Source organism: Mytilus edulis, chromosome 5, assembly GCF_963676685.1.
Source record: "Mytilus edulis chromosome 5, xbMytEdul2.2, whole genome shotgun sequence".
In the NCBI taxonomy this organism is placed as follows: Eukaryota; Metazoa; Mollusca; class Bivalvia; order Mytilida; family Mytilidae; genus Mytilus; species Mytilus edulis.
This window is the reverse complement of record NC_092348.1, coordinates 35,459,905-35,485,838: the sequence shown is the minus strand read 5'-3', so window position 1 is coordinate 35,485,838 and position 25,934 is coordinate 35,459,905. Positions and strand designations below refer to the sequence as shown.

At 30.8% G+C, this 25,934-nt stretch overlaps 1 protein-coding gene across 2 annotated transcripts in view; it reads left to right on the top strand.

Annotated features, from left to right (window-relative positions):
• The first annotated feature begins 2,817 nt into the window (after window positions 1-2,817).
• Window positions 2,818-25,934, top strand: part of LOC139523530 (arylsulfatase B-like) — a 28,671-nt gene continuing 5,554 nt past the window's right edge. Inside the window, exons 1-12 of one of the 2 annotated variants that reach the window (XM_071317626.1) lie at window positions 2,818-3,316; window positions 10,086-10,154; window positions 10,718-10,829; window positions 11,865-11,916; window positions 14,974-15,077; window positions 15,886-15,992; window positions 17,143-17,207; window positions 19,130-19,234; window positions 20,083-20,146; window positions 23,617-23,714; window positions 24,611-24,750; window positions 25,321-25,379. In XM_071317626.1, the coding sequence (XP_071173727.1) occupies window positions 2,947-3,316; window positions 10,086-10,154; window positions 10,718-10,829; window positions 11,865-11,916; window positions 14,974-15,077; window positions 15,886-15,992; window positions 17,143-17,207; window positions 19,130-19,234; window positions 20,083-20,146; window positions 23,617-23,714; window positions 24,611-24,750; window positions 25,321-25,379 (1,345 nt within the window). In that variant the 5' untranslated portion in view covers window positions 2,818-2,946. Of the gene's footprint in view, window positions 3,317-5,668; window positions 6,460-10,085; window positions 10,155-10,717; window positions 10,830-11,864; window positions 11,917-14,973; window positions 15,078-15,885; window positions 15,993-17,142; window positions 17,208-19,129; window positions 19,235-20,082; window positions 20,147-23,616; window positions 23,715-24,610; window positions 24,751-25,320; window positions 25,380-25,934 lie in introns of those variants that run through there. The other variant, XM_071317627.1, reaches the window with a different exon arrangement.

Sequence of the window (25,934 nt, the reverse complement as noted above, 5' to 3'; positions counted from 1 at the left end):
GACTGTAGTTTTTACAACTGATCTTTCTATGTTTTGCATTTTCTTGTCACACGTCTGAGCAAAAGGGGAGATCAAATCCCATATCAGCTGGTTTGTTTTGACAATAACCAATCCGTCACAATTACCGGGTCTAGGGTTCAACTCATCTTTGGTCATTTCATTATATGGGCTCTCATCCATGCCATTTTTAAACAAGTTCCGTAATATTTTCTGTCCGGGTTTCATCAATGGTTCCCTAGTTAATTCTTTTTGTTTAAATCTTTTGTTCATAGTAGCAAACCTACTTTTTTACTGACTTTTCTGAACCTTTTATTGTGTCTTGCAAATCATTATTATTATCATCTAATCTAGGTTTTGTAGCCGGTGGCTCTAAGTCTAAATCATCATTTTCATCATCGTACTCATCGTACTCATTGTCATACAATTCGTTGATTTTTAATTTGTCTGTCAAAGATTGGCGTCTATACCAGTTATGGTTTTATCAAGAGACTTGGGGTCCGAGCTAGTTTCACACGTGGCACCGGACGTTTTACTATTACTAGTGCTGGGAGTAGCCTTCACAGTAGAACTCCTTTTAACTTTTTACTTCGGTTCAGCATCTATCAAGCTGAGAATGTTTTTAATTTGGAGAAAATCGTCCTCTTTTAAGTTTCTCATAACCATTTTTTTCTGCCATTTTTCTCGGGCTGCTGGAAATCGGCAATGTAGCCCAGTTCTGGTAGATGTAGTAAAAATATAAAATAATTGAATCAACAACGATTTATGTTTAACTTCGTTGACAAAATTGATTAGATAAATTATTTCATTAATCAAGACAAACTACGTCTGTCCTCGTCGAGCTACGCAAACACATTGGAGTCTTTAATGCGCAATATTAAAAATGACGTAATATAATGTTATATTCACTGCTATGTTTTTCTGGGGTCAAAAAATAGGGCTCTGCGGCATATTTTTAACCTTTATATGACTCAAACTTTGAAGACTTTGATACTAAAGTTTTGTATAACCCCTCCATTTACTTTGGGTTTTCCTTCAGAATTCAATTTGGCCATTTTCCATATGTATTGATACTGGGAACAGTCTCTAGTTATTTTTCTTCGAGATGAGACATAAAGATATTAGATCATATCTGGGAACCAGTAGATAGGCAAAACAAAATACGTATGAATATCAAATGAATCCACAAAAGAGGTGTAGTTAATGAAACAGCTGTATTTACAAAGTGCAATCTATCGACAAGACTAGATGTACAGTTACGATTTGTATTGTGTTATATGCATAAGACACTTTATAACATTTATCGCATTGCGAATCGTATTATATATTTATCCCACTTTTACTACTGTTATTTGATCATTGGTGTTCACGAGTAGACTGAGAATCTCACCCATAGATAAATCAGAAAGAAATAAGACCGATTTCCACCAAAGGTAATCCAAACTGGAGCCATTTTCTAAAAGTTGACATATCATTGCAAAAATTCATAGTCTCATAGATTCGTATATATGTGTACGTTAAGGTTTAATCAATGATGAATTTTGGCAAACTTCCGAACTGATGACCAAATTATAAATGCCAAAAGCTGTCAGAAGTTGCAGCTTTAATAGATATTGTAAAAAAATTGAAATAGTTCCAAAAGTACAAACAGGATGTAATCTAAATCGTTACAACACAAAAGTGAAATTGGAAATCCTATCTTTTACAGTAAACACATGTGATTGTATGTACATATGTTGAATTACCGATAATTATATTATAAGGTTCCGTAACAACTTTCCACTTAACCCTGTAAATAAAACAAATACAGGATAAGGGAAAATTTTCTTATCATATTTAGCTTCTTTAAGGATGTTCGCTACTCTATTTAAAAATAACAAGCTTTTTAAAAGACTGTTTTAAATTCAAAGTATATGAATAAAGAAACTAAAAAAGCAGAAAAAAATGGAGGGTCCGTGTGCTTGATTTCGAGATATAAGCCGCTGAAAATTTGGCGGGAAATAATTCTCTCTAGATTTTTCTTTCACTTAACATTGGCACCTTTTTTGTTTAAAAAACTATGAAAAAATAACAAGGATTTCATAAGATTTTTAAATATGGCTTTTTAAATTATATGTTATAAAATTATCAAAAGAAAAGTAGGGGTTAGTGGGCAAGTTTTTTTAATGACAATACATAGATAAATAGTTATCAAAAGTACCAGGATTATAATTTTATACGCCAGACGCGCGTTTCGTCTACATAAGACTCATCAGTGACGCTCAGATAAAACCAGAGGATTCCGAAAATCTGGCAAAAAGTCAAAAAATGGGGGAGCAAACATCCTTAAGAAGAAGAAGAAAAAAACACCTAAGTACAATATATGATCATTCAAATCTCGCGATATTAAGCGCACCGGACGAGAACTTGATCATATTTTTAGGTTTAAGTATAGTGCATACTAACCGGAGAGTAAAAGTAGCTGTTTAAACAGTATTTATTAATGAAAAATTGCACGAATAAAATATTACAATGTTACATGAAGTTCAAGTATGGGATTCGGAACTCTAAATATTTTAACCGATTGTTTATCTCATCTTATTTTCTGTTATAACTATATTATTATAGTTCAGTCAATGACTGTTCCAGTCAGCTAGATACATGTAGTTTTAACCTTAAACAGTTTTAAAAATAATTATCTAGTCTAACCTGTTTTTCAACTAAAGCTGTATAACCAGGTAAATAGGTGTTCTTTGTGGTTTTATTCACATAATATATTTTAATGAGAACAAACTTACAAAAATGAAAAAAAAGATATGTATCACCCTACCGAAAAGGTTTGTGTTTATCGGCGATGAAGTAACACATTTAAATGTTGTTCAGTTTTAATTTGCTATATTATTATAAGATTTAGTTGACTATTTCAATAGTAGAGGAATTTCAATTTTTAACAAAACATAAACTGCGAATATGGATAGAACAGAATCCAAAACTATCAATGTAAATGATAACTCTAGTAAAATGAACTTTAATCCTGTAAGTGAAGTAAAAGAAAAAGACCAGAGTGTGATCATTAGCCATCAATCAAATGATATAAGTAGGTCTGACAATGTCAATGAGGAGACGAACCTATCAAACTGTACTATACAAGAGTTAAATGCTCAAGAAGATGAATCAAAATACCATGCTGAGACTATACCCTTGAAGAAAACAGAAAATCAGCAATCCAACAGATCAACGGCAAAGAAAAGACGTTTTTCTCTAGTGAAAGTCATTATAGCAGTTATACTCGTTTTGTTTATCTGTATAACTCTGGCAGTCGTCATAGCAAAGTACACTGGTGAGTTCCATATTAGATCTGTAATTTAAAAATTGATGTCTCTTTATTGTTTAAAAAGAAATTAATATGTTTGTACTTTCGAACGTATGCAATAATTGAAATATGATTTGTATTTTAGCTGATACGTCAAATTTTCATAACTTTAATTTAAAGATTTAGTCATTGAATGATTTCCGTAAGCAGAGAATTTCGAAAGAAAAAGAAAACAAATTACAGCTTGAATTAATAAACACGGTATAAAAGAGGGACGAAAGATACTAGAGGGACAGTCAAACTCATAAATCGAAAATAAACTGACAACGCCATGGCTAAAAATGAAAAAGAAAAACAGACAAACAATATTACGCATTACATAAAATAGAAATCTAAAGAATAAGCATCACAACCCCACCAAAACTGGGGCTGATCTTAGGTGCTCCGGAAGGGAAAGCAGATCCTGCTCCACATGTGGCACCAGTCGTGTTGCTCATGTTATAACAAATCCGGTAAATAGTCTAATTCGGTAGGTCACATTCATGAAAGATATAAGATATCATCCATAATCACCGCGTTCACTCAAAAAGTAATATCAGATTCCGACTTCGTATTTGTGAATAGAATTTGTATGAATTGATCCATCTGTGTTTAAACGGGAGACAACTCTTTAAATAGCTAATGAATTGGAGATGGAGAGTTTCATTTTTGCGTCTACGATTTCCAATGATAAATAATGCTTATTAAATGTTGATATTTTGTCAATGGTAATTTATCAATGAAAAAAGTTATGAAGGATATAATAGTTTTACTTTAATCAGATTCATAAGGGGGTTTCCAATAAATACAGATTCAAGACAAACACTGGTTATTTCGAAGTTCAAAACCCTTATAAACAATCAAAATCAAAATCAAATTGGGCCGAATCTGGCTTAAGATACTTTTGCCGGTATAATGGAAAAACTTTACTGTTTTGTCTAAATTATCATTTTATGAATAGTAAGTTGATAGAACAATTATCACATTAATAATTGTATGTAGGTACAGCAGTACACTATACCGAACTGATGATACCCTTTTGGACATTGAATTCGAGTAAATAAATAAAGTTATGAAACTGTATGTAGTTTTTAAATATCAAATTCCGAATACATTCATATTCTTAGTACACATATCTGCATGATTATAACTTCTAGATAAAGGCAACAGTAGTATACCGCTGTTCAACATTCATTAATCCAAAAAAAAAAAACCAAATCCGGGTTACAAACTAAAACTGAGGGATCAAAACTCATAAATCGATAGAAAAAAACAAATCAGAAACATGTGTTTAACTCTAAAATATATCTTCTGTTATTGGTTGAAGCCTGTTATATATTACCTGCATCAAGAGATAGCATGATATCTTGAACACGTCTGATGTTAATGTTTCACACCAAAAGCAGATGTTATAATTTCAATATCTCAAAAAATATGTTTAACCCTGCCGCATTTTTGCGGCTGTCCCACGTCAGGAGCCTCTTGCCTTTGTTAGTCGTGTATGATTATTAACTTTGGGTTCTTTTATATATTTCGGAGTTTAGTATGACGTCCATTATCACTGAACTAGTATATATTGTTGTTTAAGGGCCACGCTTCCGGTTCTGGGATTTTCTCGCTGTACTCAAAACTAGTGGCTTCGGTTGTTATCTCCTCTTTGGTCGGGTTGCTGTCTCTTTGACACATTTTAATTTCCATTATCAATTTTTTATTAATGTGTGCTTAAATTCCTACTTCCATGAAAAAAATACCAGACCAGACTTTTAACCACACCTTAGACTTTTTTTTAAAAGTCCATCAATATTCCATTAAATTCACATTATCATAGATTTGTATACATTTACTTTCAGGTTTTATCATTTAAATATTTCTGCAGATTTTTTTTTAACAAATCTTAAATACCTTTAGATTGGTCAAAGTTGCAATTTTGACAGATATTGGCAGATGTTGGGAGGGAAAAAAAACATGTTCGAAAGAAGTCTTTGACCAAAACCGAAACTGTCTGTGGCGTACCTATATTACATGCATCTTAATTCGTTTTGGCTAATGATGTCTTTCGGTGCAAAGTTGTGCTCAATAAAATGAAAATGTAAATATTGTATTTTAAAGCAATATGTAGAGCATTTTAAAATGTTTATTGCATGTCATTAAAAACAATTATAGATACGTATATGATATACTTCTTAATATTCGAATGCTTGCGGATTTGACATCTTTCTTTTTTAACCCCGTGAGTTAAATACGATATAGGTGAATAGGTCCTACAGGATTCGTGACTTCAACATAAATTGTAAATTTAACAAAAACACATTACAAATAAATTAAAACACTTATCTAAGTACAATATATCAAACATACCCTCCTTTATGGATCGCAACGGACGATGAAATGACTATATTTTCCGGTTCACGTTTAGTGCATTAGTACCAACGCGTTTATGTAGCTTTTTAAGTAAAGATGTAGTAACTGATTACGTATCTCAACTGGCCTTATAATTATATATGGTACATATACGTCAATTGATGAGAGTTCAAGTCAGCTTCGTTTAACTTTTAGTTTGACAATAATTTTCTGTCAAACCTTTTTTGTATCACAACTAGCGTGACGTTAGTATTTATCAGCCATGACGTTCTGTGTCCAAATATAAAGTCAGTATCAATATGTATCAATCGTAAATGTAATTCAATTTCAATGTATATTAACCATAAAATTAAGATGACAATTTCAAAACAAGAGGAATTTCAATTTTTAACAACATAAAACTGCGGATATGGATGGAAAAAATTTTAGAGCTATTGATGGAAATGTTGATTACAGTGAGACCAATTTAAATCATGTCAGAAAAGTGAGCGAAAATGACAAAAAAACGTGTACATTTGACCATTCGAATACAGTGGAATCTTACTATTTCAATGAAGACACGGAACAAACCCAGTGTATCATGAAAGAGAATGCTGAAGTAAATAAATCACATCGACGAACTGAGACTATACCCTCAAAAACTAAAGAAAATTCTAAATCTAATGGAACCAAAGACAAAATAAGACGAGTATGTCCAGCTCTTGTACTAACAGGAGTTGTCCTTTTATTTATATTTACTGCCCTGGCAGTCTTCATATGGAAACACAATGGTAAGTTTCATCTTAGAACTGTACTTGCTTATTTCTCTTCACATATTAAATTAAAAGAAGAAAAAAGAAAGAAACGATTATAAATTTGTATTCTCGGGTGTAGGAAATACATGTTTTAAAGTACGAATTTTCTGAATTTTATTCGTATTCATTTTAGTATGTGTGATCGTTTCATATCTTTATCTTATTGTATTTGTCGACAGAAATGCGAATGATTTCCGATGAACACGGGGAACGGAATTATTGTCGATATGATTTATTATCAGCCATAAGCATTCCGTTTATTCAGAGGGTGATAAGAGCCTTTTCGATTTTTGCGAATGGCATTTATTTTTTGAAGCGAATCTTGGGTAAGGTCAAAGAACAGTAAATGGGCTATGTCGCAGATTTTGCAAAAATTTTGCATACAAACTTGGCTCGGTGAACTACAACTGAAAATCGAAAAAATAAAGCATTCATCTCTTTTATTATCAGAAATATTGCAGATTGATTTCTTTTAATATGGGTGATTTTTTGTATAGAAAGCACATAAAATCGGCGAAAAAAAACATATAAAATTTGTCTTAATATCACCAATTCTCTTATTCTACTCCATAGATTTTTCTTTAAAAACTATATGTTGTTGACACATACATTTCTGTTTTAATGATATAAAATTATAAAATAATCATATGGTCACCGACTTCGTTTTTTGTCTAATAATCCATTTTTTACCTTGTTGGTAGTGAAAAACGTCAAAAATCAACGTTTTACGGTCTGAAAAGCGACGACGTTACGATTATTTTGACGTTTTATTGGATTTTTTCACAAAGAACACAACTTTGAATGATGTATACCGTAAAAAACGAAGTCGGTAACCTTATCTTTATTTTGCATCATTATAACGGAAATTAATGTATCAACAACATATAGTTTTTAAAGAAAAATCTATGGAGTAGAATTACAGATTTAGCAATTTTAAGACAAATGTTTGAAGGTTTTATGCCGATTTTATGTGCTTTCTATACAAATGTTCACCAATTTTGTAAGAACTCAATCAGTAATATTTTAAATGATAAATGAGATAAATGCATTATTTTTTCAATTTTCATTCGAAGTTCATCGTGCCAGAGTTGTATGCAAAATTTAACTGAAATCTGTGACATAGCCCATTTTCTGTAACTTGACCGTAAGTAATATTTCTCTTTAAATTGGTGATATGAGGAGAAGTTTCATAAAGTTTTTAAGCATTCGTGTGATATAGAATTAAAAATCAGTGTTTGCTAGAACATTAGAATACAATGATGAAAATGATTCACACAAATCCATCAGAGATTTAACTGTAAAGATTATAATTATTGATTTGTGTTTAACTCCTCTTTCAGCACTAGTGGCAAGTTTGGGGGGTCAGTTTTTATAGGAGGAAAAGCCGGAGTGATCGAAGAGAACTGCCGACCTTAGTCAGGAGAACTGACAATCATTGTCAATTAAGACTAAATTTTTGAGGACACTTTCCACATGCAAATTCGATCTTACAACCACATTGTTGACAGGCTAGGTAACTACGCAGACTACTTAAACAATGGCGCCCCGGTGGTTTATAAAAGTTATGTTTATTTCTAATATCTTGTTATGGAAATTAAGAAACAGTAAGTGTAATTGAAACATCTATGGGTAACTAACACTTACCATATGTTGATATCCTGTCAAAGGTTAGGCATTTTATGAAAGTTATCTACTAGTATTCATAATCCTGTCAAAGGTTGGGCATTTTATCAAAGTTATCTACTAGTATTCATAATCCTGTCAAAGGTAAGGCATTTTATGAAAGTTATCTAATAGTATTCATAATCCTGTCAAAGGTTAGGCATTTTATGAAAGTTATCTACTAGTATTCATATATCAAATTTGTTTTTGTTCTATGGTATATAGAACACATATTACTATGTCAATAGCAAAGACAAAATATAATCATCTTTTTTTCTCAATTCTGCGTTCCTTATAAATAATATTCACTAAAGTCTCAAAAATATGAAACCATTATTAAATATTCAAGGCTCTTAATTATAGTGTATAATAATCATTTTATAAACAAGTCTCAATTGAAAACAACGTTCAAAACTAACATTTGAACATGTACACCATATTCGGATGCACACGCATAAAAACTGCGGTTTTTATCCATCGCAATCATAGGTTTGAACGTTGTTTTCAATTTAGACTTGTTTATATTTATTTTGTTTGGGCTTGTATTATATTTTCCCTCCGGTTTATATAATCCGTTCATCATATTTCGACTCTTTAGGATTTTAGAGTCTATCCTTGATTAAGGTAAATTATATGGTTTTCTAAATACTGTTGGTGGACTATTAGTCCCCACTAGTCTCCAAAGCTACCAAACAACTCAAAGTGCTTGCATTATTTATAACAAACATTTTTAACCGTTTTTGAATTTTGAAATGATAAAGAGGATACAAAACCCTCAGGCAAAGTTAACTTTAGATGAATAAAGCTATTTCATGTAATTTTTGTCATATAGGTCTTCAATTGTGTCAGTTATTATACATACTTGGCTTTCAAAAATTCGGTTTTGATCGTTCCTAAGAATGCATATTTAAAAATGTGAATGGGCAAAGCGCTTCGTTTGCAAGAAATTTATACGTGTGGTTTTCATGTTTTACAGCACTTGGTCAATTTAGCTGCTGGTTGTATAAACGTCACGGGGGTATCGTCAGCTTCGTCAGGACTTCGGTACCGAATAAATAAAGGCAACAGTAGTTAACCGCGATTACAAAGTCATAAATAGATTAAAAGAAAGCAAATCCGAGTGGCAAACTAAAACCGAGGAAAACACATCAACTATAAGATGAAAACAACGGAACAACAGAAATATCAATGGTTTATAACAAACATTTCTAAAATTTTCTGTTCTTATTTTCAAATTATACAGAAACTGAGGTTTCAACTCTAATAGATATAGTTGATCTCGGATAGATTTGGTTATTTTATTATACTTCTGTTCATAAACTATTCTATATATAAACATAGGAATTATCGTGTTACGTAGTTGTTCGCGTTTCACTTTTCAATCCCCAACTCATTGTATACAGATTGACAGAATCCACTGAACACTAATTCACCTAATACCAAAGGAAAAAAATGCAGCAGTCAAAGCAATAAACTGTAAACTTATTTTTGGTAGGACTATTTGATTAGATTATAATTTGATTTTGTTATTGGTTTGGAAGTGAAACTAGTCGATTTATCGATTGAAAACTCCTAAGAGTAGATTTGAAATTGTTGTTTTTTTACATACTATATCGTATGTTTTACGTTTAATTCAATCGAATTATATCAGCAATTAATTACATATTGATTGTCTTAATTTTCCGAATACTTTCAAACAATCCATGAATAATTGCATATGTTTTATTTCCAAAATGTCATTAACACAAGTCAATGAACTAGTAGACTGTTTTGAACGGAGGAGTCTTCGTGTATTTGAATATAATCAATTACTAGTATACTTAAGTTAACTAATGTTTTGTTTTATTGAGAAATTACTTTCTATGATTTTCAGGTTTCATTATTAGTTTATAAATGATATATGTTGTGATAAAAAAAATTAGCATTTTATTTTCTACCAGATTCAAACTGTCCAAACTGTGCAACAGAAAATCCGCCTCATATAGTCCTTATTTTATCTGATGATCAAGGTATGTATATTTCCAACACAGATTTATATAAATATCATGTACAGTAAAACAAATGATTTGTTTTTTCTTCTACTTAAAACTAAAATGTTTTTTTAATAAATATCTTGCTATGTTCATTTCGAAAAAAATGATAATTTTTAATATCTTAATACGATCATTTGGAATATATTAATTAATAAGTTCATATGGAATATATTTACATCTTAATTTGGTATACCTCGATATAAAACGAACAAAAAAAAGTTAGACATTTGAAACATAAAATAAAATGTAAATAAATGAAATGGCTAACTTATTTTAAACGAAAAAGTAATGCATCATTTTTAAGATAGTATCTAAATTCGAAGATGATTTCAGATCTTCGATATATTCCCTGTTTAATTTGATCCCAAATTACTAGAGACTGGTCAATAAAATTTAGAAATACTTTTATAAAGACAGTATAAAAGTTTTAGATAAAAAAAAACCATTCTGACGAGCTTGAACGCCTATATAGTTAATGTAGTTCATGTTGATTTCAATCAGTGAAAAGTCTTTGACATAAAATTTCCTAACTGCTCCAGGTTGGAACGATATTGGATGGCACAACTCCGACGTGTTAACTCCAAATCTGGACAGGTTAGCGAGACAAGGTGTTATATTGGAAAACTCGTATGTTCAACCTGTATGTACTCCGTGAGTAAATAATACACGTTATGTTAAACAGTGTGTATCTAATGACTATATATTCATCAACTTATTTTACTGCTCAGCTTGATATTATATATTTCAACGCCTACGTCTCATTTCGTTGAGTTCAACACAATTTTAGAAAGATCAAGTAAATGCAGCCACGCATAAAAAAATTATGACACATTCTTTCCATCATTTTTCATGTGTTATTACACTTTTTGGAAGGTAAATTTATTTTACATCTTGCTATTGCAACAGAGTTGTGAAACAAAATATCTTATTCATAGATTGTGTAAGCTTGGGATAAAAAAAAATTAGAAATTTGCATATTAAATGAAGGTGTAGGTTTCATTTCAATACTCAACAAATTCTATTCATACATCATAGAAGTTAAATTACTGTACAATTTTGATATATATATATATATACTTTTAAAAAAAAACGTAAACACGGGGCGTATACTTTCAATGTATGTTACTCGGTGTTAACGAAATCTAAATAACGATTTTTTTCTCTTAATGTAATGATGAATTTAACTATTTAAAAATATGCGAATTTTAATCCCTACGAATGAAAATTATCAAACTGTCGAAACAAAATATTCAAATACCATCACTCTTTGTATCATCTCAACACAAAATGGCTATAGTATGTGAGGAACAAAAGTATACTAAGTGTCACAGTGCAAACATATAAAAACAAATACTTAGATCATACACTTTATTGAGGCTAGCTTTTTTGTTAAATGGATGTCTTAAAATACTCTTGAAACAAACATGTATGAATGTTAATGCATGTCCTAATTAAAAAAAATCTATTATTTCAAAAACGACACACCGAAAAAAAATGATATAGAAAGATCCTACATTTCAAAAAGAACCAATGAAAAAATCACCGAATAAATCAGAATTGAAATTTATTTGATGCTGTCTTCAATAACATGCACATTTGCACACTAAGTTTGATATGAAGTTGTATAATTTCATTGTACATGTATAATTGTTATGGTAACTATGATACAATTGGAATATTTTCCAGGTCACGAGCTGCTATCCTTACAGGCAAATATCCTTTTCGAACTGGGTTACAGGTACGTGTTAACTATAGACAGTGAGAAAAGAAGATTAACTTTAATTATAAATCAATTCTTCCGAGAACAATTGAAGGTCTTTCCACCTCGATAATAAGAATGAAATTTAAAAAACGATGTTAGAAAATGTCACTTCTTGTTGATGTAATTTGGTTCTTCAAATTGATATAAAAAAATAAGATTAATAGGTATATGCAGAAGACTTTATTGTTTTATTATGAACAGAAAATGATTTTTAGCAAGGTCAAAATCTAGAACGTCAAATTGACCTTTGACCTTGACCTCAATTTCAAGGTCATAGGTCAGTGATCTCAAATCAAAAGACCCCAGGTCAATCCTTGGTATGGTTGTGGAGAAATACTGATTTCAAATACATAAGGGGAGAAAACTCCTATAAGGGTTAACTAAAACACTTTGACTGAAATATTATGAAGTTGCGCCTTTTTGTAAACAGCAAGTTGGCAAACAAATCATATCATTAACTGTAACAGTTTCTTTTGAATAACGATAACAAGCAAAATTAAAATTTTTTAACATGACCTTGACCTTCGACCTTGATCTCAATTTCAAGGTAATAGGTCAGTGAACTCAAAACGGAAGGCCGGAGGTCAATCACTTGTATGGTTGTGGAGGAATACTGATTTGAAATACAAAAGGGGAGAAAACTCCTATAAGAGTTAACCAAAACACTTTGACTGAAATAGGTTGAAGTTGCACCTTATTGTAAACAGTTATTTGGCAAAAACATCATATCATTTACTGTCACAGTTTCTGTGGAATAATGATAACAAGCAAAATTCAAAATTTAGAACATGACCTTGACCTTTGACCTTGACCTCAATTTCCTTCAAATGGACCAAGGACTTCATATCAAGAGACTCTAGGCCTCTACGACTTGTAACGTATGAATTTAAACAAGAGACCGAATCAATTTTGTTTTGTCTAATGCTTAGTCTGTTTCTGTGTGTGTGTGTGTGTTACATTTTAATGTTGTGTCGTTGTTCTCTTATATTTAATGCGTTTCCCTCAGTTTTAGTTTGTTACCCCTATTCTGTTATTTGTCCATGGATTTATGAGTTTTGAACAGCGGTATACTACTGTTGCCTTTATTTATCCATCAAATCGCCTATCTTAAATTTTCAAAGGGAAATAAATCCCATAAGATGTCTTCCGATCACTCAAGTCAAATAAACCAAATCATTCTCAAGAGTAGACAAACAATTTGATGAAGACAGTTTGCTAAAAACTTTTACGGTTTTAGAGATATAACGATAACAAGAAAAAGGGGACGCGGGGAGATAACTCCTATAAGAATAAGTGTTCGGTCACATAGGGTAAGTTTTGAAACCCCCATTACTGTACAACATCATTGGCCAAAAAATCAATTCGATATGTTGCAAGACAAAAAAGCATCTCAGACGGCAGAAGAAAAAAAAATAATCAGAAGAAAAACAAAAGGTCTTTCCACGAAAAGTGGAATGACCTAAATATAACATTTTAAACAAGAGACCGAATCAAATGTTCCAATCTCTTTTATTGATTACAAATCCAGGTAACAAACAAATATTTAAGAAATTGCATTAAACGCATAATGTGCAAAAACAGGAGTATCGATCGGATAATCAATCACCACCGACCATGCCAATCCATACTCAGTCAAAATGTCGTATTGGCAATTTGAAAATATTGATAAAATTACATTTCAGACGACTGTTTTATATCTAAAGGTTTAAGACCGTGAAAACACGTTGATAGTGAGTTAAGACATAGGAATCGTATTGGTCACCCAATTCACTTATGATGACCGTAAAATCGATTTCAGTTGTTTTTTCTTTTAATTCTAAATCTGTTGGAGCAGGGTTTTTTTTGTACGCGGGCTACTTCTGCTTTTATGTCATTTTATTAATTTGTCTATAGTTGGTGAAACATCGTAGTAGAAAGTGTAACCTTGTAAATGCACTCAGTCAATCTATTTAGAATCACATTAGTCTCTCTCAAGATTTTTTCTCATGTTTGCATATTTAATACAGATTTGCAAGTTTTAAACATCGATTAACCACTTTTGCCTTTTATATAAACCTTTTCAATCACTTTGTTAGTTTTTTTGGTGGGGTTCGTGTTGTTTATTCTTTAGTTTTGTATGTTGTGTCATGTGTGCTGTTGTTTGTTTGTCTTTTTCATTTTTAGCCATGGCGTTGTCAGTTTGTTTTAGATTTATGAGTTTGACTGTCCCTTTGGTATCTTTCGTCCCCCTTTGTTTTACTTTTCAATAACTTAATAATTCTTAACAATGTGAATAACTACCAATGTCAGTATCTATTTTATCAAATAATTTAAGCACAGTGTACTTTCTCCTACTTAAAATCTAAATTATTTTTAACTTTGTACTCAGCCTATTTTCCCAAAAATTTTTAATTCAATATTACAGTTGGCATGTAGTAGTTCATAAACTGTATTTGCATTGTTCATTACTCCATGAGTACACATCTTTAAAAACAAAATTTGTATTTTTATGAATATACTATTAAGTAACAAGGTAAATTAATAGTAACCATGTTTATGGCACTCGGGTTACTTTACAATAATAGTACAGCATTTCAACTTATTTGGTTTAAAAAACCCAACAGTCGACTGTTCTGCTGAGTCTTCGTTTTAAAATGTAATACAGTAAACCAACTTATTATAGCGGATAATTTGTAACGCATTTGCACATTTCAGCCGTCTTTTCTGTGATTTATTTTCTTTGTGTATTTATATGACGAAAGGCTCAAATGGTTTGCGACAATATAAATTCGAGTTATCTGTGTACTAGAAATAGTCGCGAAAATAAATCCATTGCAAAAATAAGTTGGTTTACAATATATAGTCGCATGCATTTAGAGCTCATAGATGAAATTGCCTCCGTTCGCTCTAACAAAGCTGATTACATTGTTTAAATCAAGCATTTGCTGAAAACTAATTAGTGTAAATATCATTATTTTTATGTAGATTCTTTTAAAACAATTGATATATGTTTTTTGTAAAACTACTTAAACCTTTGCCATGTGCATTTTGCAGTGGCTTGTCGTTGAGAATCATCAACCAAAGTTTTTACCGACAAACATAACCATTCTGCCAGAACTTCTGAAGAAAAGTGGATATACCACTCATATCGCAGGAAAGTAGGTACATTATAACATATATTTAGGGTTTGTATCATGTGTTGTACTTTTTTGCGTAAAAAAAACAAATTATTACAAATCTTACCATTATCATCAACATATCAGCTCTGAAAAAAATATTAATATGCTTTCTTTGAAATAACTGATTAAAACCATTTGAAAGTTTTACTCGAGTTTGATATTTTGCTTTCAAACTAAACAATTAAACATAAGCGAATCAATTTAAAAGAGTTTTTTTTTTATTAAATAGCAAACCGATGCAAAATGTTGACATTTCATAATAAATAAGAACATACCTAATAATTGTAAAAATATTTATTAGCAAACCGAGTTAAGATTGCATTATAATTGACTGTTTAGGTTTTAGTGGGGTTCGTATTGCACAGTCTTTTAGTTTTCTATATTGTACAGTATTATATTTAATGTTACTTTTCAATTTTATTCAACTCTTTTATTACTTTCTAGATACCGGCACTCCACCAAAATAATTATTGGGTAAATCATGTTCTGCGCCATCATTCAAACTGGTATGACTTCTGCATTCCTTTTTTGATGCGTGAACTTTTCAAGGACAAATCCAGGTCTCGGCATCATACTTTATACTTAGCCTTGTCAATGTATACATGATATCAAACAACCAACCAGTAAAATATTTAATATTAGGAAACAATACAAAACTGTAAAATACCCATTAAAATGTTTATTAAATCAACTAGTAGTATGTACTTTTATAGAATAACACTCATCAAAGATACAGGGCTCTTGTGTATAGAACTGAATCATAACCTGTCAAATATTGTTTTTTAAGATGGCACCTTGGTCACTGCAATGAAGATGTAATACCGACAAAAAGAGGGTTTGACTCATTTCTCGGTATTTTAAAGGGAGGAGGTGATTATTACTCAAGGTCATTTGGTAAGTTGATTTAATGCTCTTAGAATCAAATTCAATTAACACGTAAATAGTTATCAAAGGTACCAGGATTAGTACGGCAGACGCGCGTTTCGTCTTCATAAGACTCATCAGTGACGCTCATATCAAAATATTTATAAAGCCAAACAAGTACAAGGTTGAAGAGCATTGAGGATCCAAAATTCCAAAAAGTTGTGCCAAATAAAAACATTGATCTGTCAAAACGTTTTGGTTATATCGGGAAATTTCCCTTTAATTCATTTGTATTATCGCTCTTAGCTCATTTATCTATATAAATTCTTAAAAAGTAAACGTAAAAGCCAAAATCTAAACATTATACAGAACGTATCGTCTTATTAAAAGGACATATGTTCAGTAGTTTGAAATATGTAATACAAATTTTGAAATACAAGACACCAAGACCATCTAAGGAACACTCTATGAGAACAAGCATTGTAAAAAGTTTTAGGACAAAATTATAATGTATTCTTAGTTGTTTCTGATATATTTTCCGTGTAACCCAGTTGGTAATCTAAATGTATCTGTCCAAAGTATAGTGGTCCCGTTTCGCATGCTTTCTTCTTCCGTACGATTTGATCGTGATACCTCAATTATTTATACTCTTTTGTTATCAATGAACTGTTATAGTCATTTCGAATGTTCATTCTAGAAATATTCAATTCTTTTGAGGTTGAAATCAAAACAATTAAATAACAATTGCATAAAACACAACTTAGACAGCTAAATATTGTTAAAATAGCTTCTTTAACTTTGTATTTGTTTGGCTTTTTACCTATTTTGATCTGAGCGTCGCTGATGAGTCTTATGTAGACGAAACGCGCGTCTGGCGTATAAAATTATAATCCTGGTACTTTTGATAAAGTTCTATTCTTATGGTAGAAAAATATATTCACAAGTTTTAGTTAGATACTTAGAAAAAAAAAACATTCGAAGAAATTTTCTTCTTTGATTTAATACTTTTACTGTCATCCGGCTATGGAGTAGGCATTATCTAACACATCATCGGACTTGTGTTTGATTATATTTATTTGTACACATATTTTTTAGACAATGTTTTATTTTTGACTGACAATTTCAATCATTTTGTTTTGGATTTTATTATTCTTAGATTGATATTACATGTATATTTTAGGTGGTAACTACGACTTTTGGAGAAATGAGGACATTTATTTTCCACCAGATGGTTCATATTCTACGGTATTACGTTATGTAAAATAAACATAGGGTTATTTAAAAAATATATAAAACATTATTTCCTATTTACTGTGACTAATAAATTAGTTATGTCAATTAAATATAAGGACATGCTACAAAAATACAAAAGTTTTCATTAGACTTATTAAGGTATAGATAATATTGTGCAGTTTCGTGTCATCAGTTGATTACAATACATATTTTGTATCGCGAGTTTAAACAAATTTATCATGGTATATATTTTCTCGTCAGATACTTTCATATGAAAAATATATAGTTTAATATTTTTTTTTAAACTTGTCTAAAAATATGCGTCATGTCAATTCACAATTTGAAATACATTTGCAACAATTTGGAACATATATCAGCAATGCATCAACAAGAGGAAATAGTATAAATGACATGTACATGTAGTTTTTATACGCCCGTCAAAATTTCGACTGGACGTATTATGGTATACAAACGTCTGTCTGTCTGTCTATCCGGCGTCAACATGTCGCACCGTAACTTAAGAACCACTTATCCATATTTCATGAAGCTTAACATAGTTGTTTCTTTTGATAATCAAACGATCTGTATACTTTTTGGTGAAAATAGGATTTAAACTTTTTGACTTACGGGACTTTATAACTAAAACTGGGGTGTGTATTTTTCACATGTCGTGCTGTATCTCAAAAACGATTTCTGATTATTGCTTAAAACTTCCGTCACTTCTTAAATATATTAAGCCAAAGATCTGTATACTTTTTGGTGATGATTCAAACATTTATTGTAGAGTTATTGAGTTTTTTTGTAGGAAAAAAGGGGGTTGGGTTTTCACATGTCGCGCCATATCTCATAAACGATTTATGATTATTGCTTAAAACTTTACACACTTCTTATCTATATTAATCTTAAGATCTTTATACTTTTTGGTGATGATTCAAAATTTTATTTTGGAGTTATTGAGTTTTTTTGTAAAAAAGAGGGGGGTTTTCACATGTTGCATCGTATCTTAAAAACCATTAATGACTATTGCTTAAAACTTTACACACTTCTTAGTTTTATTAAACTAAAGCTCTGTATATTTTTTTGGTGATGATTCAAAATTTTATTTTAGAGTTATTGGGTTTTTTGTAAAATAGTTTTTTGTAAAAAAAGTGTTTTTTCCATGTCGCGCCGTATCTCAGAATCTATTTATTATTATTGCATAAAACTTCTCACACAAGACGAATGGCGTATTATGCGCTCGTGGCGCATCTGTTTATTACGATTAATTTTTCAACGAACAATAAGTGTATACACCATGTGCTATAGTGTGCATTTATTCTCATGCTGGTTAGTTATCAAAGGTACCAGGATTATAATTAAGTACGCCAGACGCGCGTTTCGTCTACATAAGACTCATCAGTGACTCTCATATCAAAATATTTATAAAGCCAAACAAGTACAAAGTTGAAGAGCATTGAGGATCCAAAATTCCAAAAAGTTGTGCCAAATACATCTAAGATAATCCATGCCTGGGATAATGAAATCCTTAGTTTTTCGAAAAATTCAAAGTTTTGTAAACAGGAAATTTATAAAAATGACCACATTTTTGATATTCATGTCAACACCGAAGTGTTGACTACTAGGCTGGTAATACCCCAGGAGACGAAACGTCCACCGGCACACAGTATACAATTGATCTGATCTAATATGTTGTTTCATAACTATTTTGTCGTTCGGTTAATCAAAGGATATATGTAGCAAGAGAAGCAACCCTTACTTAAAATAATGATATAATTTTAGTTATAAAAATATAACCATACCACTACCAATTGCTAAGATACTACAACTCAACATCATTAAGCTACTGACCAAATATACTACCATCGTCATTGAGAAATCCACAAAATAATATGATGAAAATTATTTGGTTTTAATCTAAAATATTTTTAAATCAGGATTTGTTCACAGACAGAGCTGTTGAAATAATAGAAAACAACGACGGAAAGACATCTCCATTGTTCTTACAAATCTCTTATACGACTCCTCATTTTCCACTTCAGGTAAGTGTTAAATCACTGTTTCCTCTTAAACTTGAACAGGGATAAATTTCTCGGTTTGAGTTGGTTCAAAGAACTTACTTATTCTATTCATGAGAAAACAAATCAATATAATAATAAGGAGAGGGTATATAAAGGCATTAGTAGTATACCGCTGTCGAAAGTCATAAATCGATTGAGAGAAAACATATCCTAAATAAAACTAAAATACAGGGAAACAGTCAACTATAAGAGGAAAACAACGAAACAGCAGAATCACTAAAGTGCAACCAAAACCAAACGACAATGTAACACACACAGATAGGATAACAACTGTCATTTCCCTGATTTTGATACTGGACATTTTAATGAAAAATGGTGGGTTGAACCTGGTTTTGAGGGTAGCCAAACTTTGCACTTTTATGGCAATGTTAAATATAACAGTATGAGACGAAAATTCGCCAAAGTTGAAATGAAGTGGATGTGAACATTTACAGCAACCTACGGTCTTCAACAAATAAGTCCTTCTATGTGACGAATGTCAACCTTCTCTGATCTTATGTTATAAGTTACGTTTATCATAACTGTTTAACAATCTGATATAATGAATGCATTATCATCACTTCCAAGGTGGTTTTTTTTTTCTATTTTAGCTCATGTAATGGTATTAGCACTTTTACATATCCTTTGACATGGAGAACATTTTATTGAGGTCTCGATTTAAACTGTTTAGGCTTTATAATTAATGAATATATCATGTGTGGTAAAAGTTATAGAAATAAATTTTGAAAAAAAACAAAGGAAAGAAAAAACAGTGCAATCGTATTTTTCCTTCATCTTGCACTTATTTGTACTTAATTTTATACTTTAAGGTCCCTAAAACATTTAAGGACATGTATCCTAATGTCACCGATGCAAATAGACAAACTTACTTAGGTAAGTGTAACTTATTAAGAGGACCACTTTATTTTAACAAAACACATATATTTTTTTGACCTACCGAATTAGATTTATTACCGGGTTCGACCTAATATGATCAGCAACACGACGGGTTCCACATGTTTGTAAATGATTTCCTTATATTTCCGGAGCAATTAAGATAACCCCTAGTTTTTGATGGGGTCCATTTTGCTCAGTCTTTAGTTTTCTACTTTGTGTCTGTTGGTCTTTTCTTTTTTAACCACATCATTGCCTGTTTATTTCTAACTTATAAGTTTGAATGCCCCTATGATATATTTCGCCTCTCTTGTTTGCAAATTGAATCTCTTTTTTTTGTAACAGCAATGTGTTTTTCGGGTATATCATTTTCTGAATGTAAGATTTTATCATGCAATTAACGTGTAAATAAACCAATTAGGGTATATATTAATGATATTAATTTTGTTGCATGCATATATTGTAACCGTACCATTTGTTTATGCCGTATGTTCTGTAAGAAAATATCAGGAGTCAAATTGCAACACATTTTCAGAAATAGTAAATTGTCCCTGGATTTGACTTTTTTGTATATGTCTTTTTGGTAATATAAACCCTCATGTATTCTGGTACTTTTTATTCTTTTTTAGCTTTCATAATTTGTGGTATGAGTGCCCTTGATGAGTCTCCAGTCGATTCAATGACGTATAAACGATCCGTATAAACAAAAAACTCGTTAAAACGTACTTGTAACGCGATGAGTGTAAGGAAGTACCCAACAGCCACGTATGCTTAGTCAGTATTGTTTATAAGTTGCAACAAGAAACAACCATTGTTTATTTTGGAAGGTGCCGCCTTCACTTCCCAAAACAAAGGTTTTTTTTAATTATTTTTTATTGCCTAATAATAAGGGATATGGTTACAAGATCTAGTGGTATCTGCTTGTCAGATTCTTGTTTAAAGCGGAATAACTCCGATCGTTCTATATTGAAAACTGCTTCTAAGCTCATGCTCTTTAAATTTATATCTCCTTTGCTTGAGATGATCTTTGAATATGACAATTATATCCTTAATACTCTATGTCTCACTTTTATTTCAATGGTGCCGAACAGTTTCTCCTTTTATAAATCAAAATAAGCTGTTAGACTTAAATAAAGGCAACAGTAGTATAACGCTGTTCGAAACTCATAAATCAATAGAAAAAAGCACATCCGGGTTACAAACTAAAACTGTGGGAAACGCATTAAATATAAGAGGAGAACAGCGACAAAACAGAAACACAACATTAAAATGTTACACACAAAGAAACGAACTAAGCATTAGAAAAAATCCGATGAGAATAACAAATATAACATAAAAATTAAATACATATTTTTTTGGATAGAAAAGTACCGTGACAAGTCTTATAGCAATGCGAATTCACACTCAAATATAAGAGGAAACAAACGACACAACAGAAACACAACGTTAAACTGTAACAAACATAGAAACGAACTATAATATAACAATGGCCATTTTCCTGACTTGGTACAGGATATTTTTTAAAGAAAAAAATAGTTGGTAGAACCTGGTTTTGTGGCATTATAAACCTCCCGCTTTAATGGCAATGTTAAATATAACATTGAAATGACAACATAATATTACAGGACTACAATACAAATAAATAGGATAACATATAGGACAGAGAGAAGGGCTATCATAGACATGTTATCTATATATACTGACATTTATTTGAAGGTCTGGTGTTGCTCTTTATGTAAACAATATTTGTGATCCTGAACCTCTCCCTGTATTTAAGGTGGTATGGGAGTCTAAAATAAAAATGATAGAATTTGTTCATACTTTGCCAAAACGTAGTATCTATTGATATTTGTTGAAAAATATAATAAAAATGATAGGTCGCCGTGCATTTTCTCAAGCTACAGGACGTGACAAAATGACACATTTTGTATGGATTATACAGGAAAAAAGGCCATTTTGTGATAAGAAACTAAACAAAATGATAGAATTGTTAAATACTTAAGAAAAAGATAGACAGACACTGCTTTGAGAATATCAAAAGAAAAGATAGGGTCACCGTGCGTTTTTTCCAGCTAAAATACAAAATAGGAAAATTTCATGTAGAATCCTTCAGAAAATGCACTGTTTTAGAGTTACCTCCCCTTGAAATGCCAATTTAAAAAAAAATTAAAAACAACCAAAACTAATCAACATTTGCAAAAATATTAATATTTGTAAGTTATATTCTTATAAATTGGTTCTTTTAAATGAAAATTCACATTAAATATCTGCATTTCTGCATCACATTTTGCTATCTTGATAGAAAATATGGACCTTTGGTTCTCTGTTTTTTACAATCCAAGATGGAGGAAGACACCCATACACCTTAAAGATAAATATCTTTGTTTCAATTTTTAGGTAAATTTAAATGAAGAGCGAAGATCGTTCACTATTTTAAACAGCTTCTCAACTATTAACCTCAATGCATTACCAATCATAAGCGTATCATTTTAATAAATGCATGAAAAACTAAATTTGTATTATAACTTATATTGATCAATGATTTGATTGGTATTCTATTACTTCCCATGATATCTTCTATTCTCTGGATAAGGCATCGGCCATTACGTTCAAAATAATTGTTTCTTCAGCACTGTTGCTACTCAAAATGTTATCTTCTTACTGCTGGGTAATTTTATTAAATAACTATTTCCATAACTGCACTGTAACAAGCTCGTCCAACAGTTTGAATGATTCGCTCTTGGTAAATACTAGTGCAGTGAACGGAGATGAGAAAGCAGTCCTGATCAGATTTGGAATTTCCTATTTTATGTATATGATTATTTATCAAATCCCCACTACGTCGTTTGCAACTGTAGATACAAAATTTTTTTTATAAATTGGTAACCCTATATGTTACTGAGTTTTTTCAATGGAAATATTTTGTCTAAAAAGGGCAATCATTTACTGACATCCTGTTATTGTAAACACACCTGCAACCACACATTCTTTATTGTCGAATGGTTATACTTTGCAAACAATTGTCTTGATTTTTTCAATTCGACGCGTTAAAAGTAAAGACAATGTGTTAAAGGTGAATATTAACGCGTTAAAAGTATGTTTTTACGGTATATTTGTACCGCCAATGACCTTTATAGGACCTGTTAAATTTCCATGAAAAGAAAACGCTTCAGACTCATCATATATCTAAAGTTTAATTTTCATTTAATTTTTTTTTCATGTCCTTATGAAGTAATAAACGAACAGTTAAAACATGTTAGCTACCAAGAAAGCATTGGAAGCTAAACATGTTTCCTGCATTTAAAAAATGTAGATTTCTTCTAAAAAAGATAGAAATTGTACTTTGTTTTGTAGTTTCAGGCCTAGGTGTGTATCAATAGGGATTTCAAATTTGAGCAAAAACAATAATGTTTCAGTGATAGAATTGTCATATATTTGAGCAATTATTATATCTATTCGTTTTTTGCTAGGAATGGTATCTTCACTTGATTATGGAATTGGGAAGGTTGTTAAAGCATTGGAAAGAAATGACTACATTGATAATACGGTCTTTATTTTCCTTGCTGATGTATGTACAAACTATTTCATTACGATGACTGATATATCTGAAGTGCATCTTCAATACCATTTATTATTTTTTTACATATAACTACACATTTTTAAGTTAACGTCAAACAATAGGTAAGGAATAACGTGTAGTGAGGTATCAAAGAAGTATAATCCGAAAAAAAATATCGGAAAGAGTAAAATCTAGATAGGTTAATAAAATAATACGTATGTTTAGCAATTAGTAAATCGGTAAAACTATAGCTTTGAGTTTATAAAAACACGAAATTACAATGAGGAAGGTCTTAAAGTATAAACTATTCCTCAGTATGCATCTATATAACAAGATGAATTAAAAATTAGCACATTTCAACATTTCTATTGAATTGAAAACGAAAAATGTACTTCAAATGTGTCAGTAAGTTCGTAATCATATCAAGAAACAAAAGTTAAAAATCTTTATTCCTAATATTCAATCATTTTTTATGTTAATGTACAGCGTTAAAAAAATATTTGTTATATATAACGTCTACGTTGACTCCGGTGCCAGATTAAAGGGTAAGAGAAACAAAATCATTCAGGGTTGTTTTATGTGGTCAAACTATTCTCTTGGTATATTCCGCCTCTTTCCAATTTCTCAGTAGTATTGAACTGCCTCATTGTATATGTGTGTCTTATCTTTTTTGACTACAAATGTAATTGTTCCTTCCGAATATTGTCTTTATTAAACTTGACTGTTGATAGAACACAAAAAGTAATGATACGTATAAGCATTCTTATGATCATTTTTATTTTGACGAGTCATATTTATTACTTATACTAGTATTAGATTTCTACGACGGCTTCGGATCAATATTTTGATAGTAACATAATTATAGCACTCATCAACTGTAAATTTACTTAAATTTGTCTTTACAGAATGGTGGTGATCTTGACTTTGGTTCTAGCAACCTTCCTTTGAGAGGAGACAAAGGAGATTTATGGGAAGGAGGAACAAAATCAGTCGGACTTGTTTACAGTCCAAAATATTTAGGACAAAGTGGTTGTATACATCATGGGTGAGAATCATTTACTAATTCTAGTTTTATGTAAAAGAAAATCAAAAGAATATTCACAATTTGTATTAGAATCATAAGAGATATGATCTTGTTATTATACGTTATTATACTGTTTATGCTTTCTTTGTTAATAATGTGTTCTAATCTGTACTTTTATGTTTTGCTTAAGGAACTGTGTTGTGGCTTTTGTGTTGACAATTCATTCCTCTTGTATTTCTAATTTAACTTACCTATAAAGAGATGGACGTTACTGTAAACCCTCTGAATTATTGGGTCGTCATCTACACGACAACTTTGCTTGATGTATTCAACTAACAGGGACAGAAGGCAACGTTTTTTGCGTTTGAAGTTCAAATTTGAAGATTGATCTTTAACTTTACCATCGACAAAAGGTTTATTTAAATAGAGATGATTTATAGGACCATTCAACAGAAAATAAGGCCAGTTTTGTAATAGGAAGTATCAAATTTAATACTGCGCAGTCAAATATTCACAAATTAGATAGAAGGACTATATCCATTCAACTCATACTATCGACTATTAATCTTGAATACTTTTCATTGTTTTTAGTATGATACATGCTGTTGACTGGTTTTCCACAATCTTAGATATTGCCAGATATCAACAAGGTATATATTTAATTTTCAATGTTTATAGAGGAGCAAAACGAATCGATTATATTCTATATAATTGATAAATGAATAAAGAGGGAAAAAAGATACCAGAGGGACAGTCAAACTCATAAATAACATAGACTGAAAACAATGCATATGTAATCATTATTAATAATGAATAATGAATAATAATTTGAAGACCTTTCTATATATATAATCGATTAGTGCAATTGGTAGACAAATACAGCAGCAATAAAGCTTCCTTGTTTTCCATTCAATCATATGAGAATTAATTTAATGTCTATTTTCTGTAATCAAATGAATATAATCAAAACTAACTTTGACAGACCTCAAGAAAAGAAGGTTTAAAGGAACTCAAAGTCTTAAAAATTCCAAACTAAACGAAAGCAATTATTGAGCGATTCATGCACAGACTTTAAAGGGGCACTAGCTAGCAGATATACATGTATTAAAGATCTAATATATGATTGGTTTGGTGCAATCATTAATGGAAGTGAAATAGTGACATAATTATTCGCTTTTAGCAGCCAGTATGGTTTAATTTTGTCA